The sequence below is a fragment of the Notothenia rossii genome, assembly GCF_949606895.1.
Source record: "Notothenia rossii genome assembly, chromosome: 7".
NCBI lineage: Eukaryota > Metazoa > Chordata > Actinopteri > Perciformes > Nototheniidae > Notothenia > Notothenia rossii.
The window spans coordinates 47,237,798-47,260,633 of NC_136905.1; the positions used below are offsets into that span (position 1 = coordinate 47,237,798).

At 40.7% G+C, this 22,836-nt stretch overlaps 1 protein-coding gene across 1 annotated transcript in view; it reads left to right on the top strand.

Moving 5' to 3' along the window:
• adck1 (aarF domain containing kinase 1) overlaps positions 1–22,836 on the top strand; it is a 182,512-nt gene that overhangs the window by 120,953 nt on the left and 38,723 nt on the right. Inside the window, exons 5-8 of the mRNA XM_079694392.1 lie at positions 489–647; positions 3,450–3,566; positions 4,867–5,016; positions 6,175–6,372. Of these exons, the coding sequence (XP_079550518.1) occupies positions 489–647; positions 3,450–3,566; positions 4,867–5,016; positions 6,175–6,372 (624 nt within the window). The remainder of the gene's footprint in view (positions 1–488; positions 648–3,449; positions 3,567–4,866; positions 5,017–6,174; positions 6,373–22,836) is intronic.

The following is a 22,836-nucleotide window of genomic DNA, read 5'->3' on the forward strand; positions in this document are numbered from 1 at the left end:
AAGGCACTGTTGCATGATGGGAGGACGGTGGCCATCAAGGTTCAACACCCCAAAGTCCAGAGCCAGAGTGTCAAGGACATAGTGATGATGGAGGTGAGTGTGTCTCTGTGAATTATTAAATTAAGTGTTGGGCACTGTTGGCCTTGCACGAAGCTAAAGCGAGAGTTGAAGCTTCAGCGCAGTTGGCTCCAAAAGCAGAGAAGAAGAGAAGAAGGACCTTCATTGATCCCCTGAGGGGGAAATTCAGTTTTATATACACGCACATGCATTTATTTTGTTATATACATACATGGATAATCATATACTGTATGTATATAGAGCTTTTTTATAGTAGATTTATTTCCTCTGACTTGAATTACCCAGTGCTGAATCCCATCAACAGCACTTTTCCTGATCAACTGTATTCTGTCAGACAGACAGCATATCAATATATGTGTAAATTCCTAATTTATTGGATTTGGAAACTGATTCTAATTTGTAATTTCAAGGTGCTGGTGAAAGCGGTCCATTGGCTCTGCCCAGAATTTGCCTTCATGTGGTTGGTGGATGAGGCCAAAAAGAACATGCCACTGGAGCTGGACTTTCTTAGAGAAGGACATAATTCTGAGAAGGTGGCCAACATGCTGGCCCACTTCCCCTTTCTCAAGGTACACACACGAGTGCAGTTCAAAGATTTCTACCAAGCTACATGTTATACCTAAAACCTCTTTGGTTCAGTTTTGTTCTGTTTTTTACTACTTGTATGAGTTGGCATTTGAAAGAAACATAAACCCTGGAAGTGCCAAAAGCAGTAAAAACAGGGAGGCAGGTGTGGGGAATCAAACAAAAGGCAAGCTTTTATTAAATAAAAAGCTTGTTCACATAAAAAAACGGCAGGCAAAGGCAAAGAGGAACAAAAGGGAAAAGTAACAAATAAACCGGGGAAATACAGGAGGGTAGACCAGGGAAATCTAGACACAACATCAGGATAAGACCCCACGGAAAATGACGACGACCGAACAGGGAACACAAGGGAAGGCAAGACTAAATACTTAGGGGTCATCACAGGACAAGACACATCTGGAGAGGGGAGGTGAAGCACAGGGGCAACAGGTGAACACAATGGACCTTTCCCATTTATTTTATTTCCCCTCCTCGACTCCTCTCCTCGACTCCTATCCTCGTGTCTTAGTCCCGCCCACAGGAGATGCGAGCTGAGGACTGAGGAGGGGGAGAGAGGAGGGGAAGCAGCAGGCGGTTAGAGAAATGAGAACTCCTCTCCTCTGAGCGGTCATTTTAAAGAGACGTCCATTAATGATGACAGGAGGCACAGCAGCCCTCTGTCTGATGGACAGATGTGTTCATGACCACTTATATATTTACTATAATGGCAATTTCGTTGTTCCAATATCCTATATTTGTTTTAATTAATTGACAGTGCGGCATATTGAGACAATAACAGGCTACAGATGCGGACATATACAAACACACACACACACACACACACACACACACACACACACACACACAATACACACACACACACACACACACACACACACACACACACACACACACACACACACACACACACACACACACACACACACACATATTTATATATATATATTTATATTTTTACCAGAGCGCTGGTGGGTGATTTTGTAGAGTAGAGTGGAAAAAATCCCCTGCTTCTGAATGTGGCCAAGACCAGAGAGATGGTCATTGATTTCAGGAGGAAGAGGACACAGCTCCTGTGCATTCCAGGAGAGGATGTGGCTGTTGTGGAGGATTACAAATACCTGGGAGTGCACTTAGACAACGGACTGAACTGGAGGATCAACACTGTGTACAAGAAGGGGATGAGCAGACTATATTTCCTGAGGAAGCTGAGATCCTTCAACGTGTGCAGCAAGATGCTGGAGATCTTCTACCAGTCTGTTGTGGCCAGTGCACTCTTCTTTGCTGCGGTCTGCTGGGGGGGCTGGACCCCTTTGAAGCTGTGGTGGAGAGGAGGACACTGAACAGGCTGTTTTCCATCACGGATAACTCCCCCCCCTCTCAACCTGCAGCTGGACAGACAGCGGAGCTCCTTCTCCAACAGACTGCTGCACAAGGACCGATACAGGAAAACATTCCTGCCCACTGCAATAACACTGTACAACAAATCACCTCTGGCTGGCAGAAACTCTCTGCTCCATAGTTTCTCATGGAATAAAACCACATTGTACATTTATCAATCAATCAATCAATCAATCAATAGGTTGAACTAGGTGCCTTCTCCTCTGCTAAAGCCCCTCTTACCTGTGGGGTTCCCCAAGGCTCTATCCTGGGCCCCATTCTCTTTTTACTGTACATAATGCCCCTAGGTTCAATTCTCACTAAACACAATATTCCCTTCCACTGCTACGCCGACGATGTACAGAACTATCTGCCTCTCAATTTTAATGTCAAACACTCACTACAGCAGTTGATGGACTGCTTGATAGAGATACAATCCTGGCTGAGCTAAAACGTTGCCTCAACGCCTGCAGCTAGTCCAAAACGCAGCTGTACGTCTACTCACTGGCCTCAAAAAGCGTGACGACATCACCCCAATTCTGGCCTCACTGCACTGGCTCCCAATTCGGTTCAGAATTGATTTTAAACTCCTTTTATTTGTTTTCAAAGCCCTTAATGTGCTGGCTCCGGACGATAGAGCCGAACTCCTCCATCGCTACACCCCAGGCAGAGCCTTAAGGTCGGCTGACCAGCTGCAGCTGGTAGTGCCCAAGACCAGGCTCAAAACCTGAGGTCACCGAGCCTTCGCAGCAGCTGGCACTAGGCTCTTGAACACTCTGCCCCTCCATGTGAGGTCGGCCCGGACCCTAGGGTTTTTTAAATCAACACTTAAAACTCACTTCTTCTCCCTGGCCTTCTGGTCAGAGCGGAGCACGACTCCTGACTTTTCCCTTTTTTATATATCTGTTGTAATTTATTGTCTTTTATTGTCATTGTGGTAATGTGTTTTTATTACATGTACAGCAATTTGGCCCCACCAAAAATCGCTTTTAAATGTGCTTTATAAATAAAACTTGATTGGATTTGATTTGTAATACTGTGTTACATTTAACATGTATATTTTCTACTTTCTTGTTTATTTCTAGTCTTTTAATTTGTATTGTACAATGCCATGTCTTTTTATGCTGCTGTAACACAAACATTTCCCAAATTGGGATCAATAAAGTCCCATCTTATCTTATCTAATATTACGTTGTATTCCCAATAAATTGAATATTTTCTATTATGTTTAAAGCCTGCCAGAATGATTTCTACATAACTATTTTTCTATTTAAAAAAGTTTTCTATATTTGAATAGAGGTTTGTTAGCTCTAAGTAGGTAGGTCTATCCTGTTTGAACCTGACAGGCCATCTGAACCTAGATCTTCATGTATGTACACCTGTAACACTTTATTCATCTCTCTTTACAGGTTCCCAAGATACATTGGGATCTGTCCACAAAGAGGATTCTGACCATGGAGTTTGCTGAGGGGGGGCAGGTAAACGACAGGGAATACATGAAGAAACACGGCATCGATGTCAACGAGGTACTGGCTGCTCTGTGTGTCGGTTGGTTACAAAGCTTGTACTAAACTGACTTATAATCACACAAACACACACACACACACACACACACACACACACACACACACACACACACACACACACACACACACACACACACACACACACACACACACACACACACACACACACACACACACACACACACACACACACACACACACACACACACACACAGGAACACAAACTATCAGTGTGTCTACACAGCCTAGCATAGACAGATGACTTAAAAATCATTGATGAAAGTGGAGAAATGCCATAGCTGCCCAAGCAATATCTCTATCTATTATATCTATAATTAAATGCATTGCGCTAGACAAAAGGCTGACCTTCTGTTGACAGTCGGTGGCATACCCCCATGCACAAGGACAATATCAGACAACAGAGGTAGTTTTTTTTAAGCACGCTAGCCCTAAAAAACAAATTCCTCTCATGATGAATGATGCATCGCATCAGTGTTTCATTAAACGAGAAAAACTTTGCAGTTTTGCATCGTGAACGTCTTAACATTTTGCTGACAAAATTGGAGTTCTAGTAGGAGCTCAAAATACAAATACTCTCCTGAAAGTGAGCACAATAAGTTATTCTTTAATTATTATCATTGTTAGAGTTCAAAGGCGAAAAATATGCATAAAATACATTTTGAAATCATGGACCTCCTGTTGGATTTGCAGCTTATGTCTAGGAGATATTGTTTGTTTCCAAATGTTACATATAGCGATGCAATAATTTAATTGGGGGGTCTTTACTTTGAAAGCTGTTTGTGGACATCGATGAGCCAATTCACCACACCCCAGACCCAAATCTGTCACGGTCTGTCTGTTTTCCTGTTTTATTTTGACATTTATTTTCTCCTGGTTTCTTACTCCCTGAGTTGTCCGTCCTGTGCCTGATTGTCTCATTGTGTTCACCTGCTGCCCCTGTATTTCACCTAGAAAATATCTTGGGATAACATGTACTGTATGGGTAGACGCAGACAAACCAAGGGTTTGAAAATACAAAAAAAATTACATTTGCCGCACCTTAAAGCTATACACACAATAACTTCCAATCAATCAGCACAACAATACCATGACTATGCACGAATCAAATCAAAAATGTTTTCCAAATAACTAAGTGCATAAATCATTATTAACAACATCAAAAATACAACACGATTGTCACACTTACTAAAGGTGAGACAATAGCGAGTACATTCTAAATGTGTTGTGACTTGTCATTTTTTAATTTTTCTCCTTTCTTTCTATATCATGTCTCCAACAGATCTCAGAGAACCTGGGCAAGATCTATAGTGAAATGATATTTGTCCGTGGCTTTGTTCACTGTGACCCGCACCCGGGCAACGTCTTGGTCCGAAAGTGTCCTAAGAGCAAGAAGACCGAGATCACCCTGCTTGATCACGGTCTTTATCAGGTAACAAATCTACAGGCTGCTTGCAGATAAAAAAAACTCAATTTTTCATGCCGCTGGCCTAGGCTAAAAGCCTGAGTACATACATTGGTAGAGCAGCAAACACACAGTCAAGATGCCCGTAATAAATCATGCCTTCCGCACACACTATCACATGCAGACACACTTTTATTAGAGCTACAGCACCATAAAAGCTTTTTGATAAACAACTAATTTGATGTTGTGCTTAGCAGAGTGCAGGATGTTGTGTTGCGATGTGTGCACCACATCTTTAGTGATACAGTCAAACACACACACACACACAGACACACACACACACACACACACACACACACACACACACACACACACACACACACACACACACACACACACACACACACACACACACACATACACACACACACACACACACACACACACACACACACTGCTCTTACAAACACTTGTGTTACACTCAGTTTGTTAACTGCTTGTTCCTGTATTCATAAAGAATTAAGGTAGTCCTTCAAAATTGGCACACACAAACACATGGATGCACGCACACAAGCAAACAAACTAACACACACACATATTGACCAATTAACTCCTTATGACTTCTGATTACAGCTGTCATTTTGGAGTAGAATATTGTTTCACTCCTTGTGTACATGTAAATATAAAATGAATATAAAGACATACAGAACACACCCACAACTTGCAGAAGTTATGATGATTTTTACTTCGATAATGATTATTTGTCAACATACCTAGAAACAGCTACTTTGTACTTCTACTCTACTACAAGTCAGAGGTACATGGTGTCCTTCTACTCCTCTACAGTTCAGAGGTACATGGTGTACTTTTCCTCCACTGCATGTATTTAATACCTTTAGTTACTTCACAGATGTGGATGAATGATGTGAAATATAATCAAGTGTTAAATCAGACTTTAGTTCCACCTGGAGTACATTCACAAGCTACCCCGCAGTATACAAAGTCATTCAAACTAGCTGCACCTTTACCAGCTTTGAGAACACTTTCATGATCAATCATTATAAAACATATCATATATATTATTCTGAGATGGACCATTCTGCAGAATAATGTAATTGTCTGGTACTTTTACTTCAGTACAAGACCTGAGTACTTCTCTCTTCCCCCCCCCCCCCGCCCCCCCAGGTCCTGGAGCCAGACTTCAGGTTGGACTACTGTCGGTTGTGGCAGGCTCTGATTAGAGGGGACATGGTGGGGGTGGAGCGTTACAGCCGCAGACTGGGGGCTGGAGATCTGTTTGCGCTGTTCGCCTGCGTGCTCACTGCTCGATCCTGGACCGCTGTGAACGCTGGCATCAGCTCTGTGCCTGTCACACACTCTGAGGTAGGCCTACTGTATGAGCTCCAACAGACGGATAGTGCATGTTCAGAGTATTTATTCAGATGATTTCCTTTATTTAACAAAGTGCATCACAGGTTACAGTCCATAAAACATGTCTATAGCCTAGAAATATAAATGTTGAGCCCACTATGTAAAGTGTGGGATTATGAACAACATACAGACATGGTATTATTGTCCACACTGTGTTTAGACAGCAGCAATCAGCCAAATCACTATCAGTTTACTCTGTTGGCACAAGTTGGACGAATATAAATATGTGTCCCCGGTGTGTAAGGAGACTCTCAAAGTGTCAGAAAACAAAACCCTCTCTCTTTTCCTCTGTACCCACATCTCTAAAAACGGCGGTACAACGGAGCTGATCCAGATTTGCTGCGTCATGACGACATTACTAAAATGTGGGCTGGCTTTGAGCCCACGGCCCTATCAGAAACTATGCTGTATCAGAAACAATGCCTTACATGTTTTGGAAGTAATATGGCCTGTGTTTACATTAGCAAGCATCGCTAACACTCAGAGCTAACCTGTACCGGAGAGAGTATACAAGCCAGATATAAAAAGGTGAGTACCTTTTTATATCCGGCTTCTTTACACATACTCTCACACGTTGTGGTAAACCCGCAAGAAAAAAAGCATTTGAGCTCCATACTGTTTCAGAAATAATCTTTGATGTGGTTTTGAACATGATATGGAGGTTATTTTTTTTTAAAGCTTTATACCCAACATCAGCACTTTAGTAACAGGGCTGGAATAGAGGGGTATGAGGCATGCCTAGAATGCTTTCCTTTGTTTTGCACTTTTATTGTCATTACATAGTACAGGTACAATGTAACAAAATGGTTTCTCTACATTTGACCCATCCTAGTGTTAGGAGCAGTGGGCTGCCGTTATGTACGGCGCCCGGGGTGCAGTGTAGGGAACGGTGCCTTGCTAAGGGACACCTCTTTAGCACTTGGTCTTGCCAGGACATGAACTGGTGACCTTCCAGTTGCCAAGCCAAGTCCCTATGGACTTTGCCACCATCGCCCAGTCCTGTTTGGTATTTTGAGCAAAACACTTCATAGACATGTTTTTTATATATCTGAGACCTATAATATATGACTAAAGATAGCATGATAGGAGACCTTTACTGGTAGATTGCTGTTTCACTTGCAAATATCAGACTGGTCTCTGTAGCTGTTCAGACTCAACACTACACAGCAGAGTGGATTAAGTCAAAATGATATATGAAGTCAAACTAAGAAATGTCACCATAAGGACAGTACAAGTAAAAGGCAAATACAATTAGTTGACAAACATAATAAATAACAAAACACACGTTAATAAAGTAGAGAACAGTTGCAAGGTACAAAAACAAATAGCAGTAGTGCAGTAGAGAACTAGCAGCCAGTGCTGACAGTTTTCAATTGTCAATGTTGGTTTTCCTCTCAGTGGTGGAGGTTCTTTACGTTCCTGTTTTCAATGATTTTTAAAAAAAGTTTTCTTAGAGGCCTTTCATTTAATAGGGCAGGAGATGGACAAGGAAGAGGGAGAGAAAGGAACACACGCAGAAAAGGTCGGACTGGAATCAGGTCTCAGCATTGGTCTCATGTGCGTCTGCTCTACGGCGGCGGGTTGAACTGGAAAGCCAACTGTGAGCGAACCTTATCATCCGACATCAGCTGGACCTCACTTATGCTTTTATGGCTGAATTTAAATCTGTATCACAGCACGTTAATGCCCATGTGGGAGAATATATCCACACGCCTTTGGCCATGTTGTTTTTACAGGATATTTTACCAAATATTTGTCACACTTCTTTCAAAGCCAAGGGCGCCAAAATACCAACATTAAAATTCAAAAAGTTGTCAGTTATTTAGATTTCCTCAAAGTAAGATTGTTTCGAGGATCCACATACATTAAGCTGGTTTGTGTGTGTTAGTTGGTCCCATTACCCACAGGGGTTCCACAGCGCCATCTGTGCTCAAGAGGATAATTTATACCTCTCTAATGCAACAGTTTGAAGCTGGCAAAAGTGCTACACTATAGTCTGCTACAGTGTCTACCACACATGCCAGGCCATACAAAGCCGAATTAATCAGGGACCAATACATAAATAGCTTTGTGTGTCTTTTTCTGTAAAATATTTGTGTAAATCATAAGCTAGAGCTGACATGACTGAGACAAAGAAGTATACACTTTTTTGTTGTGGAATGTGCCTGAACATGTTTCAAAATGTAACAATAGCTCAGCCCCACGTACAGTATACTGTCAGACCTTATAGAGAATTAACCTGTTTAGCCCGAGAGCCCCCGGCTGCAGGTTTTTTTTTTAACAAAACTGTGTCTCAGGGCTTCTTAACATTTAAAAACCTATGAATGTGTCATACCCATTTAACGGGAAGAAACGTAGCTAACTGACGATACAAATCATTTTTACCGAAACAAAACACAAGTCTCACAAGAAGCGTCTAAATCGATTAGCAAGCTGAGATTCCACAGAATCTAGGGGTATAAGAATCATCACTGAGCAATCAGAACATGCGACGGGGGAAGCAAACACAGACATCACAACACGGAGCTTTACGGAGCATTCGCGGGACATCGTCTGAACTATGCTGTTGTTCTGATCAAAAGTTGTGTTCAATGGCATTAAAACGATAAAAAACGATGCTGAAGGTTAATCCATAGGTTAATCCAATGTGTCTGTGTCACTTTGAAATGATTTCTGATAATCCATCATTCCATTTTTATGTCAATAACGGAGTTTTCATATTAGCTGCTAATAATAGCTACCAGAGTGTATCGCAGCTTCCGGTTCCGGGGCATTCTGGCTATGCATCACGTACGTCCCCTTGATGCTATTGGCTATAACGGTTAAAAAGAGGTGTCAATTATCAAAATGGACCAAGGGGGGACAGAGATATGGAAAATCCACCCAATTGACCCCAGAAGTGTTTTTTTTTCTTCTTTCTAAACCTCTCTAAAAAGGTCAAATGTCACTTGTTTTGCATCATTCTTCATACAGGGTACTTATTATATGTTATAGTTTGGATTCCTAAAGCTTTTAGTCTACTATCCCATCATTCAAGGGTGGTTTTCACTATAAGTATTTTTTTTGGACGGACGGACACTATAATTTACATTTGGTTACTATGCTCAATCTGTATTTACTTTAAAATAAAAAAAAATCTATATTGATTCTGATTTTTCTACATCCAACTCACAGGTTTATCATTTCTTTGAGAAAAAAGATGATTAATTTAACCCTTTCTTTTGGACAAATATTTGTATTGGTATTTCGTTTTTTCAGCATAAGACATTGCAGAAGTCTATATCCCCACAAAGAAAAATCCAAACCATAATCCAAGACAATACAAGAAAGAAAAAAAAAAAGAAAAGAGAAATATATAAACATATACACATATATACATATATATATATATATATTACACATATACATATATATATATACATAGACATATATACACATATACATATATACACATATATATACATATACATTTATATATATACAGTGGGGCAAAAAAGTATTTAGTCAGCCACCAATTGTGCAAGTTCTCCCACTTAAAAAGATGAGAGGCCTGTCATTTTAATCCTAGGTATACCTCAACTATGAAAGACAACATGAGAAAAAGAAATCCAGAAAATCCCATTGTCTGATTTTTAAAGAATTTATTTGCAAATTATGTTGGAAAATAAGTATTTGGTCAATAACAAAAGTTCATCTCAATACTTTGTTATATACCCTTTGTTGGCAATGACAGAGGTCAAACGTTTTCTGTAAGTCTTCACAAGGTTTTCACACACTGTTGTTGGTATTTTGGCCCATTCCTCCATGCAGATCTCCTCTAGAGCAGGGATGTTTTGGGGCTGTCGCTGAGCAACACAGACTTTCAACTCCCTCCAAAGATTTTCTATGGGGTTGAGATCTGGAGACTGGCTAGGCCACTCCAGGACCTTGAAATGATTCTTAAGAAGCCACTCCTTCGTTGCCCGGGCGGTGTGTTTGGGATCATTGTCATGCTGAAAGACCCAGCCACGTTTCATCTTCAATGCCCTTGCTGATGGAAGGAGGTTGTCACTCAAAATCTCACGATACATGGCCCCATTCATTCTTTCCTTTACACGGATCAGTCGTCCTGGTCCCTTTGCAGAAAAACAGCCCCAAAGCATGATGTTTCTACCCCCATGTTTCACAGTAGGTATGGTGTTCTTTGGATGCAACTCAGCATTCTTTCTCCTCCAAACATGTCTAGTTGAGTTTTTTACCAAAAAGTTCTATTTTGGTTTCATCTGACCATATAACATTCTCCCAATCCTCTTCTGGATCATCTAAATGCTCTCTAGCAAACTTCAGACGGGCCTGGACATGTACTGGCTTAAGCAGGGGGACACGTCTGGCACTGCAGGATTTGAGTCCCTGGCGGCGTAGTGTGTTACTTATGGTAGCCTTTGTTACTTTGGTCCCAGCTCTCTGCAGGTCATTGACTAGCTCCCCCCGTGTGGTTCTGGGATTTTTGCTCACCGTTCTTGTGATCATTTTGACCCCACGGGGTGAGATCTTGCGTGGAGCCCCAGATCGAGGGAGATTATCAGTGGTCTTGTATGTCTTCAATTTTCTAATAATTGCTCCCACAGTTGATTTCTTCACACCAAGCTGCTTACCTATTGCAGATTCAGTCTTCCCAGCCTGGTGCAGGTCTACAATGTTGTTTCTGGTGTCCTTTGACAGCTCTTTGGTCTTGGCCATAGTGGAGTTCGTAGTTGACCAACTACTTATTTTACAGAGGAATTTACCAATTAATTCATTAAAAATCCTACAATGTGATTTCCTGGATTCTTTCCCCCCATTCTGTCTCTCATAGTTGAAGTGTACCTAGGATGAAAATTAAAGGCCTCTCTCATATTTTTAAGTGGGAGAACTTGCACAATTGGTGGCTGACTAAATACTTTTTTGCACCACTGTGTATATATATATATATATATATATATATATATATATATATATATATATATACACCACTGTATATTTTTATTTTTGTATTTTATACCGGCCTCATTCTGTTTTAAATTGTTCTATTTTTTTTTTATTTTTTTTTTATTGGCTTTGTATTGACAGCAGCAAAACTTTCTTACACATTAAGATTGATGGATGCTAATGTTTTTCCATGCACACAAAAGGTGACAGACAGGCTGTGAAATGATTTTTGAACATAATTTAAGTCAAAAATATAAATAACCCTTATTAGCACCCATTGTATACCAGGTCTGGGGTATGTGTTTAGAAGGTGGCTTTCAGAGGTCAACTCAATTACACCAGTCTTGAAAATAAGCTGAGTCATTTTTGGGGACAGGTTGTATTTATATGAATCCATTTATTGCAAAGTCAATATTCATGGGACAATGTTAGTCTATGTGAGCATTTTTATGCATTGATAACCATAATAGTTTTATCCCAGTGTAAGAATGTGTGAAAGACCTGCTCCTCTCCCTCCCTGTCTTCCACTGTAGTTATGATGAAGGCTCTGCATCTACTTTCTCTTTATTATCCTTTTTAAGATATCCTTCCTTCCTTTTTTCTCTCTATTCACTCTCTCATGCATGGATAATTGTTAAAGTCCAGCTTTTAACAACTGATGATGCATTCCATTAGTGTTAATTTGATCCTGCACTAAGCTAACGGTGAGTGCTTTTAGAGCTGTGGCTTTTTGCCGTCTTCCATGCAGGTATATTTATCCTTTTAATGAACGCTTCTGTACTCAATATTAAAAACAAGTAATAAGGAAAAACATTACAGAGGCTGTGTTTGACAAATTGAGCACATTTTGACGTATGTTTTCTGATCTACTTCCTGCGCCTGTCAAGTGGCTGCCTTGTTACAGCTCTCCTACTCACTGCTGAGTAGTTTCTATTTTTTAAATGTATTTATTCATCCTACTTTCCACTTTCTTTCGTAAATACACTGATTAAATTATAAGTGAACCATGGACGGCAAAAACCACACTGCTTGCATTGGTTCTTACACTTTTTTGCACACTTCTGTGTCCGGGGATCTAACGTGCAGTGAACGAAGTGCATGTTTACACCAGAGATCAGCTGTTAGCCTCTTGTAGCATGGTGATGCTAACCGGCGGAAGCCCCAATATCCCCCGCCAGCTGAGAAGAAGGAGAAGGGGACGCTGTACCGGGGGAAAGCTGCGAGCCAGGAGGAGACGATACAGACCTGTCCCTCCATCCATACTGAGTAAAGTCACATGAGCTTAAAAATGGCACGTGTGATATCCCGTATTCTATTGAATTCTGAAATTCTTTCTCTCTCCCCCTGCCTATACCCATCACGTTTTAATATCTGCTAGCTGCTGTATGAAATCATCCTGCAGAATCTCTATTGCACTTGGGAGAAGAGCTCCCCCCCCCTTTCTAATCGCATTCCCTTTGCCTTTTGCACGGCCTATTATTGCAACACTCACAATACAATATGTCCTTATTGAAGCTTTCAGATGCAAATGAGAGCACCGTCGCCTCCTCTGTCCCGCTGACAGCTGTGAGCCTGCTTACCAACCTCCTATAATTGCTGCTAATGATATTCCCCAAGCAGGATTCAGCAGATCACTTCTGAACACCCAGCCCCTTATTATTTGGAATGGGGGGGGGGGGGTCTTTCTAGGATACAGGCAGAAACCGACAAACGTCTTTTTAGTTAATAAAAAAGAATTTGAGAGATGGGAAGTAGGACAATGGGGTTGGCAATTATTGGATAATATGGGTTGGAGAACTCACCCTACACCTCAATCTTCTACAAATGTGTGTGCAACTGTCTTTCATCTGCTAATTATGTTTAAAAGCAATGTTCAATGCTTATGCAGGAAGTAGTGTCTACTACTTTATATTTATATTGAGCCATTACAGCGTCAGCACCCATCGTCAACTACCATCATGGGCGTAATTTCCAATGGGGACAGGGGGGACATGTGCCCCCACTTTCCAAAATCCCATTTGTGTCCCCCCCCACTTTTTAAATGTGTTTATTATAATTTGTTTACGCAAGCGGTCATCGTCACGGAGGAGCGTCCTTGTGTGTGTGGCACGAGCGCATCTTGTGAGAGAGAGAGATAGAAAGAGAGAGAGACATAGAGAGTTACAGGGGTTGTTGTTAGCATTTGACTGACTGACTGACTGACTGACTGAGAGTTACGGGGGTTGTTGTTAGCATCTGGTGCTAGCTCGGAGCTAACGGAGATTAGAAGCTGTTTCAACAATAAGGAGAGGGAGGCCGTTTCTCAATCTCGAGGATGCTGGCTTGTTAGTCGCGTACTTCCAAGTCACTTCCTTCAGAAATGAAGCAAGTATGCTTCCAAGCCACGGCTTCGGAAAACGAAGAAGAATGGAACAGGCTAACAAGTGTGCCACTCTCTCTAACGGTTTCAACATAAACTGTACCGAAAAAAAATCTAATTATGAACTCGCTTTACTTTGGGATAGTGGTGGTCTAATGGATAGTGTGGTGGGGTGAAGATCGGAAGGTTGTGAGTTTAAATCCCGCCAGGAACACCACCACTAGTTTGCCCTTGAGTAAGGCACTTATCCCTTAGTTACTCCAGGGAGAATGTCCCTGTAATTGGTAATTGTAAGTCGCTTTGGATAAAAGCATCAGCTAAATGTAATGTAATAATAATACTTTCACGGAACATATTTTTGGTGATAACAAATGTGACAAAGTAACATATTTACTAGGGTTGCCAGAAACTGACCATGATCAAAATCGATTATTCGGCAGCCCTGGTGAATAATAATCGATTATTCGAACGACCCCCCCCCCCCCCCCCCCCCCCCGTGGGAGAGAGAAAAAAAAACTCCGTTGTTTGTGTCATTTAACTTCCTTTGGACTTGTAAATTCGAAGTAGTTCCACGAGGAGGAACTCTTTTTACCTGCCGCTTTGTTCATCTTTAGTCACACGTGTGAGGGAGAGGGGGGGTGGGGGCGGGGTCGGTGTGTAGCGTGCTGCAGCAGCAGTCTGCTCTGCACACAGGCTTCCTCCAAGTTTACAGTAAAACAAACTGGTGGTGTGACCAATGGCGATTTACAATTCTTAATACTATTACTATTATTAGCATTAGTCTGTATTTTGGTTGAAACTAAGCCAGAAAAAAAAAAAAAAAACATAAATAATAAAATATATATAAATAAAATCGATTTTTAAAAATAATATTCGATTATGGAGACTGTAACGAATATTCGAATAATCGAATAATCACTGGCATCTCTAATATTTACCAACACATGTTCTACGCAACTACATACTTACATTTAAATTAGGGCTGTCAAACGATAACATTTTTTAATCAGATTAATCACAGCTTAAAAATGTATTAATCATGATTAATCACCATTATGTCCAAAATATGCTCTAACCGCCTTCTGGGAAAGCTTCACAAGTACGTCGGTACGCAAATGCGCTTTGTGACACAAGTGACGGTACGCATTTCAGATTACGCACATAACCTGCGTACCAGTTATGTGCACCCCTGTACTACAGCAAACCCGGAAGTAAACTTATTCCGGTTCCTTCGTCAAAAACCAATGCAATTTTTCCATAGGATTTTGGAAAATAGCTGGAAATAAGGTCTGTGGTTGACACACATTTAAGAGAGGGATCACGTTTTGTTCAGCCGGATAATCTCCACATGTCAACCCTACTTTTATAATTTTTGAATCATAAATCTAGTCGCCAGAAGCAAAATGCTACAATTTGCTATAAACGAACTACAAGCTACAGCAGCAGGGTCGCACGACTTCAACGTCACGTTAAGATCGTTTCAACTGACTTGCACTGAAACTGCACTTTGAACACTTTAAATATATTTTTAACATTTTAAACTGTATACCCCGGTTATCTAGGCCCTTTTTGTTTTGTTTCATGTATACATGTCACACTGTGGGACTGCGGGAAACAAGATTTCTGGATGTATAACACATGTAGAATCTTTGATAATAAAGCTGACTTTGACAAAGCTTTTCATTTTAGCCACACTGAATTTAACTAGAAGTCATGGCTGTGTCAATTACCAGCCTGATATTGTTTTACAAAGATGACAAGAAGAGTGTAGATAGAGGAGAGAACCACTACAAGTCAGGACACATACAGCAGTGCAGCCTAGATGAAGGTGTGCTTACCGGTGTTGTCAGGGCTAGCATGAGGGACAAGGTTTATAGAGTGTCGGTGAGTAGTGATAGCAAGAGTACCCTTAACCTAGAGTGAATTTATTCACATTAGTGACATTAATTCCCATCAACAAATCAATGTTATGTGTCACATTCAATCTTTATTACAAATATTACACACCAGAAAACACAGAAATATCCATGAAATAAACATACAGTAGGCTATAAACAAGTAAAGGGATAATTGGGAAGGCATTACAAATGTAAATATATTTTAAATAATAAAACAATCCCACCACCACAGGTATCTACAGGAGAAGAGGGGATTCTCTCCACAAAATGTGAATGCCCACGTGGAGAATGGAAATGCAGTCATGCGGCTGCATTAGCCATCTTTGCCGTCCAAAATTTCAGCTGCACTGACACCCCCTGTCAGTGGAAGAAGCCAAAGGCAGCTAAAGGTACGCATTCAGTGGAGGAGCTATTTCCTCCAATCAATAACTAATTCAACCCGCTGACGAGAGAGCCCACCTCCGAAGATTGTGACTGGCTGAGGGACAGGCAGGTTCTCAGGAATTGCTTGGCTTCTCTCCCCCGAGCCAGAAGAGGAACACTACTGGAAACACTTACTGTTCCTGAAATTATTAAGTCTATTGGGCATCAGGGACCTGAGGCAATTGTGGCAAGAATGGCATTGTCTGAGGAGCAACAGAGGGCAATTCAGGTGGCTACTACTGGTCAGCAAACCAACCCAAACTGGCATTTGTTCAGGAAAGGAAGGTTGACTGCCAGCCACTTTGGAGCTGTCCTGAGGTCAAAGTGTGTGACTGCTTCCCTTATTGCCAGGGTGCTAGGGCAACAACATGCCCTTGATGGTGTTTTGTCTGTATAGTGGGGGACTATGAATGAATGTGAGGGCGTCAGGGCATTCACCACTGCAACCCAGATGCAGGTCCATGAGTCAGGATTGTGGCTCTCCCAATCAGGAGTGTTGGGGGCATCTCCAGATGGTCTGGTAGGGTCTTCCGCTGTGCTAGAGGTGAAGTGTCCCTACGGAGCCAGGGAAATGACAATTAGTGAAGCATTGCAAATCAAGGGCTTCTGTGTCAGTAAGGAAGGAGAAGCATTCAGCCTGCGTGAGGAACATCCTTACTGGCACCAAGTGCAAGGTCAGCTTCACCTCACTGCAAGAAAGAAGAAGAAATTAAGAAATTGTGAATTTTTTTTTTTGCAATGTTGTGGTTGTTAGAGTGTTAGGTTTCCTGTCAGCTCGTCTGTTGGAAAGATATAAAATATTAGTTTCATGGAAGTCACACTGTCACATAATAATAATACTAATAGATTTAATTTGTTAGCGCTTTTACAGGTGCTCAAAGACGCTTTACAGACATATAAGAGCATTAACACATACAGTACATAGGCTAAAATAAAACATCTAAAGATATAACCTTGCACTTTGATAAGTTTTGTGAACATTTTCACTATGACATTGTTATAGATCAAAATTGAACTAAAGAAATGTATGGTAGATCAATCCATATTGAAAATAGGTGTCAGTTGCTACACTAATTATAATAGTTAGATTTCTTAATTAAGATAAGATATTACTGTATTGACCCCAATTTGGGAAATGTTTGTGTTGCAGCAGCATAACAAGAAACACAAAATATAAGTTATTATATATTTAAGCAATAGCTCACGAAAGGCCACACAGCTTCGCGTCGGGCCGAACCACGCCCCTTAGCTGTGATATAATGAGCATATATCACGGCCTGAAGTGAGCTATTGCTTTTATAAAACCGTTACCAAGTGTGGCAATATGAAAGAAAAATATACACTCTAATTTAAATAGTTTTTATTAGTAAATAATGATGTTCAAAATAAAATAGTCCCTCTGTTGCCTTCTGCACAAAACATAGTGCAAGGTGGTTGCTATGCAACAACACTAACAGCGAGCGAACATATTAGACAGAGAGCGTTGATCCATTATTTGGCTGTTTATTTACATTAATGTGTATTGCTGTTTATTGTGCATCCACTGAAAACCTGTCCAGCATCAGTAGCATGGCTTACGTGGTCACTTGTATAGGTTGAGGTTGTTCTAGGCTGTTGCTTGGCGTGGCGAGAATATTGCTCCACTTTCTCCGGTCCCCGAGATTGGGCTTCCTGTAGCTCTGGAGAGAGCTTTCGCACCTGTGGCCACTAACGGTCATAATTTCTCTGCTTTGTTTCAAGACCCGCATCAGAAAGCTTTTGAATGGTGGTTCTTTTCCAGTTGGTCTACCTGCTCTTCAAGTAGCTCTGCATGTCGTAGTTTAGGTGCTTTTTTTTCTGGAGATAGGCACTGCTCAATCCACTCCTCCATATAGTAAGACCCCCCCGGAGGTCGAAGTTAATCTTAAATGTTTCCATTTTATGCTTTGTAAGTCAATCAATCAGTCAATCAATGTTTATTTATATAGCCCAATATCACAAATGTTACATTTGTCTCAGTGGACTTCACAGTTTGTACAGAATATCAGTATGACAATACGACACCCTCTGTCCTTAGACCCTCACATCGTACAAGGAAAAACTTCCAGAGAAAACCCAAAGTTTAAAGGGAAAAATGGGAGAAACCTCAGTGAGAGCAACAGAGGAGGGATCCCTCTCCCAGGACGGACAGACGTGCAATAGATGCCGTGTGTAAATTGAAAAGATAATACATTTGCAACATAGGTAGTCCAAATGTTTGGAAATGCATGTGTGTATAATAGGAAGATGAATCCACGAGGATATCCATCCAGGACTTATGATCCAGGATCACAGCCACGACTCAAGATCCAGGACTCGCGATCCATGACACAGGACTGCAGGATCATCCCTGACTCCGGATCCCGGCGTATATAGACACCAAAAAGAAAGACATTTGGGTAAGCTGGGTTAATCGGAACATGAGAGTACACAGGTATAGACAGAGAGAAGGAAGATGTAAGATGTCCCCCGACAAACTAAGCCTATATCAGCAAAACTAGGGGCTGAATCTAATCAGCCCTAACCATAAGCTTTATCAAAAAGGAAGGTCTTAAGCGCACTCTTAAAAACGGATAGGGTGTCTGCTGTCCGAACACAAACTGGAAGCTGATTCCACAAAAGTAGAGCTTGATAAGAAAAGGCTCTGGCTCCCATTGTACTTTTAGAGACTCTAGGAACAACCAACAACCCTGCATTCTTGGAACGCAATGCCCTAGTAGGACAATAGTGTATAATGAGTTCTTTAAGGTAAGATGGCGCCTGCCCATTAAGGGCTTTGTAGGCGAGAAGAAGAATTTTAAATTCTATCCTGTGTTCTATAGGGAGCCAGTGTAAGGCAGCCAGAACAGGAGTAATGTGGTCCCTTTTCCTAACTCTGGTTAGTACACGAGCTGCAGCATTTTGAATCAACTGAAGCGACTTGACTGACTTCTTGGTACACCCTGATAATAAGGAGTTACAATAATCCAGCCTTGAAGTAACAAATGCATGGACTAGTTTCTCTGCATCGTTTTGAGGCAAGATATGCCTGATTTTTGCAATGTTACGTAGATGGAAGTAGGCGGTCCTTGAAATTGATTTTATGTGGGTGTGAAAGGATAAATCCTGATCAAATATAACACCAAGATTCCTTACAGTCTCACTGGAGGCCAAATTAATGCCATCCATAGTTAGTATATCTTTAGATAATTTGTTTCGTAGATTCTTCGGGCCAAGTACAATAACTTCAGTTTTGGTCGTGTTTAACATCAACAAATGTAAGGTCATCCACGTTTTTAAGTCCTTGAGGCAGTCTTGAATTTTATTTAGATGATTAATTTCATCAGGCTTGATTGATAAATATAGTTGAGTATCATCCGCATAACAATGAAAGTTTACAGAATGATTCCTTATAATATTGCCTAACGGAAGCATATATAGTGTGAACAAAATAGGTCCAAGCATTGAGCCCTGTGGCACTCCATGGCTAACTTTGGTTTGCATGGAAGATTCATCGTTGACACGTACAAACTGAGAGCGTTCAGATAGATAGGACCTAAACCAGCCTAAAGCAGTTCCCTGTATGCCAACTAAGTGCTCTGGTCTTTGCAATAGGATATCATGGTCGATAGTATCAAATGCAGCACTAAGATCGAGCAAGACAAGAATAGAGACAAGTCCCTTGTCTGAGGCTATTAGAATGTCATTTGTGACTTTAACCAGAGCTGTTGCTGTGCTATGATGTGTTCTAAAGCCAGACTGAACATCTTCAAATAAATCACAGTTTTTTAAGTAATCACACAGCTGTTTTGCGACTTCTTTCTCAAGAATCTTTGAGAGGAACGGAAGATTAGAAATAGGTCTATAGTTGGCTAAAACCTCTGGATCGAGGTTGTGCTTTTTAAGAAGTGGTTTTATCACTGCTACTTTGAATGATTGTGGAACATAGCCTGATAATAAAGACATATTCATAATATTTAATAAAGAAGTGCTAATTAATGGGAAAACTTATTTTAACAGCTTAGTTGGAATCGGGTCTAAGATACACGTTGATGGTTTAGAAGAGAGAATCATTGAATTTAATTGTTCAAGGTTTATGGCTGAAAAGCATTCTAGTTTACTATCTAGTGTAATATTAGAACTTACGTTTCCGGGAGCTGTTGATAACACTATACTGGTCAAAGGCAAGAGGTCATTGATTTTGTTTCTAAGAGTAAACATTTTTTCGTTAAAAAAGCACATAAAATCATTACTACTGAGTGCTATGGGAATAGAAGGCTCGGTCAGTGCTTTCTTATATTCATTGAGAGTAATATGCCAAATTAAACGAGATTCTTCAAGTTTAGTGGAACGCCATATCCTTTCAAGTTGTCTCGACTTTTGCTTTATTTTGCGGGTTTCGGCATTATGCGATGGAGCTAATCTATGTTGTTTTATTTTCTTCTTTTTCAAAGGAGCAACAGAGTCTAATTTTATTCGCAGCGCATCTGTAGCACTATCAACAACATGATCAATTTTGGGTGGTGTACATTTTGTATACGTTTCCTTCCCTACATGCAGACATGCTATCGAGTTAAGTATTGGTGGAATCTCTTCCTTAAATTTGGCTATAGCACTAACAGATAGGTTTCTGCTGCAAGAGCTTTTGGCTAATGCTTTGTAGTCTAGTAACAGTACTTCAAAAGTTACTAAGAAGTGGTCGGATAAAGCAGGATTATGCGGTTCGACTAATAGTTGCTCAATTTCAATACCATAAGTCAGAACAAGGTCAAGAGTGTGATTATAGCTGTGGGTTTGTTTATTTACACTCTGACAGAAACCAACAGAATCTAATATAGAGTTAAATGCAACAGTAAGGCTATTTTTCTCATCGTCAACATGAATATTAAAGTCACCTACGATAATTACTTTATCTGTTTTAAGTACCAAAGTTGATAAAAACTCAGAGAATTCTGATAAGAATTCTGAATAAGGCAGTGTTATGTTGCGGTCTTTTCAGCAGCGCCATCTCTAAAACGGCAATACAGTCACTACCCATCATTTAAATTTCACCGTGACATGGACAAAAATGTAACGTCAGCTTACCTCATGGCACAAATCCAGACTCTCCTTTGGAAAACATTGTCCGGGAAACGATAGAACGAGCACGTTTCATGCGAAGACCTGTGGCTGTAACCCGGAGCAAAGCAACAAATGCGTAGCTAACTAGTAGCGCTAGCTTTTGCTAATGTTAGCTAACGAAATGAACTGCAGAGTAAAATTGGAAAACACTGGTAATTAATTATTCTATAATTTGTAAAACTACGGTGTTAAAAATGACAATTTCAAAAATACAGATTCTAATGGTCAGATATAGATATACAGATACTAAAGATAGGCAGGTACTTGCTTTCATGCAGAACACGGGGGAAAACAAACGCGGGAGTGTTTACGTGTTCGGCGTAATGACGTACAACGGCCTCGACAATTTCTGTAGTCCTATTCAGCCACTCGGTAACAACCATCGTTTTTCAGACACGTAAACTCTTCAAAAATCACCAGTGGGGTCACTGCTGATGTATTTAATGTCATAGAACAAAACGTGATTTATCTCTTAAATTTGTGTCAACCACAGACCTTATTTCGAGCTATTTTCCAAAACCCTATGGAGAAAATGCATTGCTTTTTGACGAAGGAACCGGAACTGCTAAAAATGCTAACTTACTTCCGGGTTTTAGGACGCGTCACTGCGGCTCTCTATTCTCCGTCGGGACTTCCTGCAACAACACCACGCCGTTATCTTGATTCTGATTGGCCAGAAGACATGATCAAAGATGTTCTATTGAGAAGATGATCACTACGTGACAAAAGTTTTCAAAACCGTTTCTGGTGTTTGGTATTTCCAGACAAGTGGCTGCTGAAATCAATCTTACTAACTGCTGTCTGTGCAATTCTCGGCGCGAGTTGGCAGACTTTATTTTGCTTACTTTAACATCATTTTTCAAGGTGGGGCTAAGCCATTTTTTGGTATGGGTGTAGCCTACCCCAGCTATACCCTGGCGCTGCCACTGGTGGGATGTATGGGGCGGGCCATTCTGCACATGCGTTAAATGCGTTAAATATTTTAACACAATTAATAAAAAATTATAATTACCGCCGTTAACGCAATAATTTTGACAGCATTAATTTAAATGTGTGCTGCGTCGGTTCAGCCATTCTCCGCAAGGATCTTTCAAATTGGTCCATGCGCAAAGCATTGTTGGGATTTTAAGGACGCGAAGTCTACCCATGTGCAGCCTAGAAATTTCCCCCAAACCAAGGATGCGGCCTCGTTGGAATTCCAAGTATGCTGGACATTGGAACGGTACTGCTGCGCCACTTGATGACGTAGTATCCTTGAAATATTGTCTTGGAAGCCAGTATCCTCGAGATTGAGAAACGGCCGGAGAGTCCTCTCCTGTCGGACTGAGAGAGATAACGTCAGCTCAGGGAGGTAAAGTACTCTGAGTGATTAGATTGTAAACTTTAGTCTAAGTTATCTCTGTGGGTCTCAAATGGTTTGGTCATCTATGTAAACAAATATTTCCATCTATGTAATATAAAATAAGTTAAGAAATCCTTCCAATGTGTACTATAGGTCAGTACAAAAATAAAAAAACACAGTTTGAAAGGGGAGTGAGTCAAATATGCATAAATAAAAAGAAAGAATGCAGACTAGGTAAGATAAAGATAGGAGAGAGGAGTTTATCAATGATTTGTTATTGGTTGTGAGCATATTCTAATGTTTTTTAAATTATTTAAATGTATACAGTT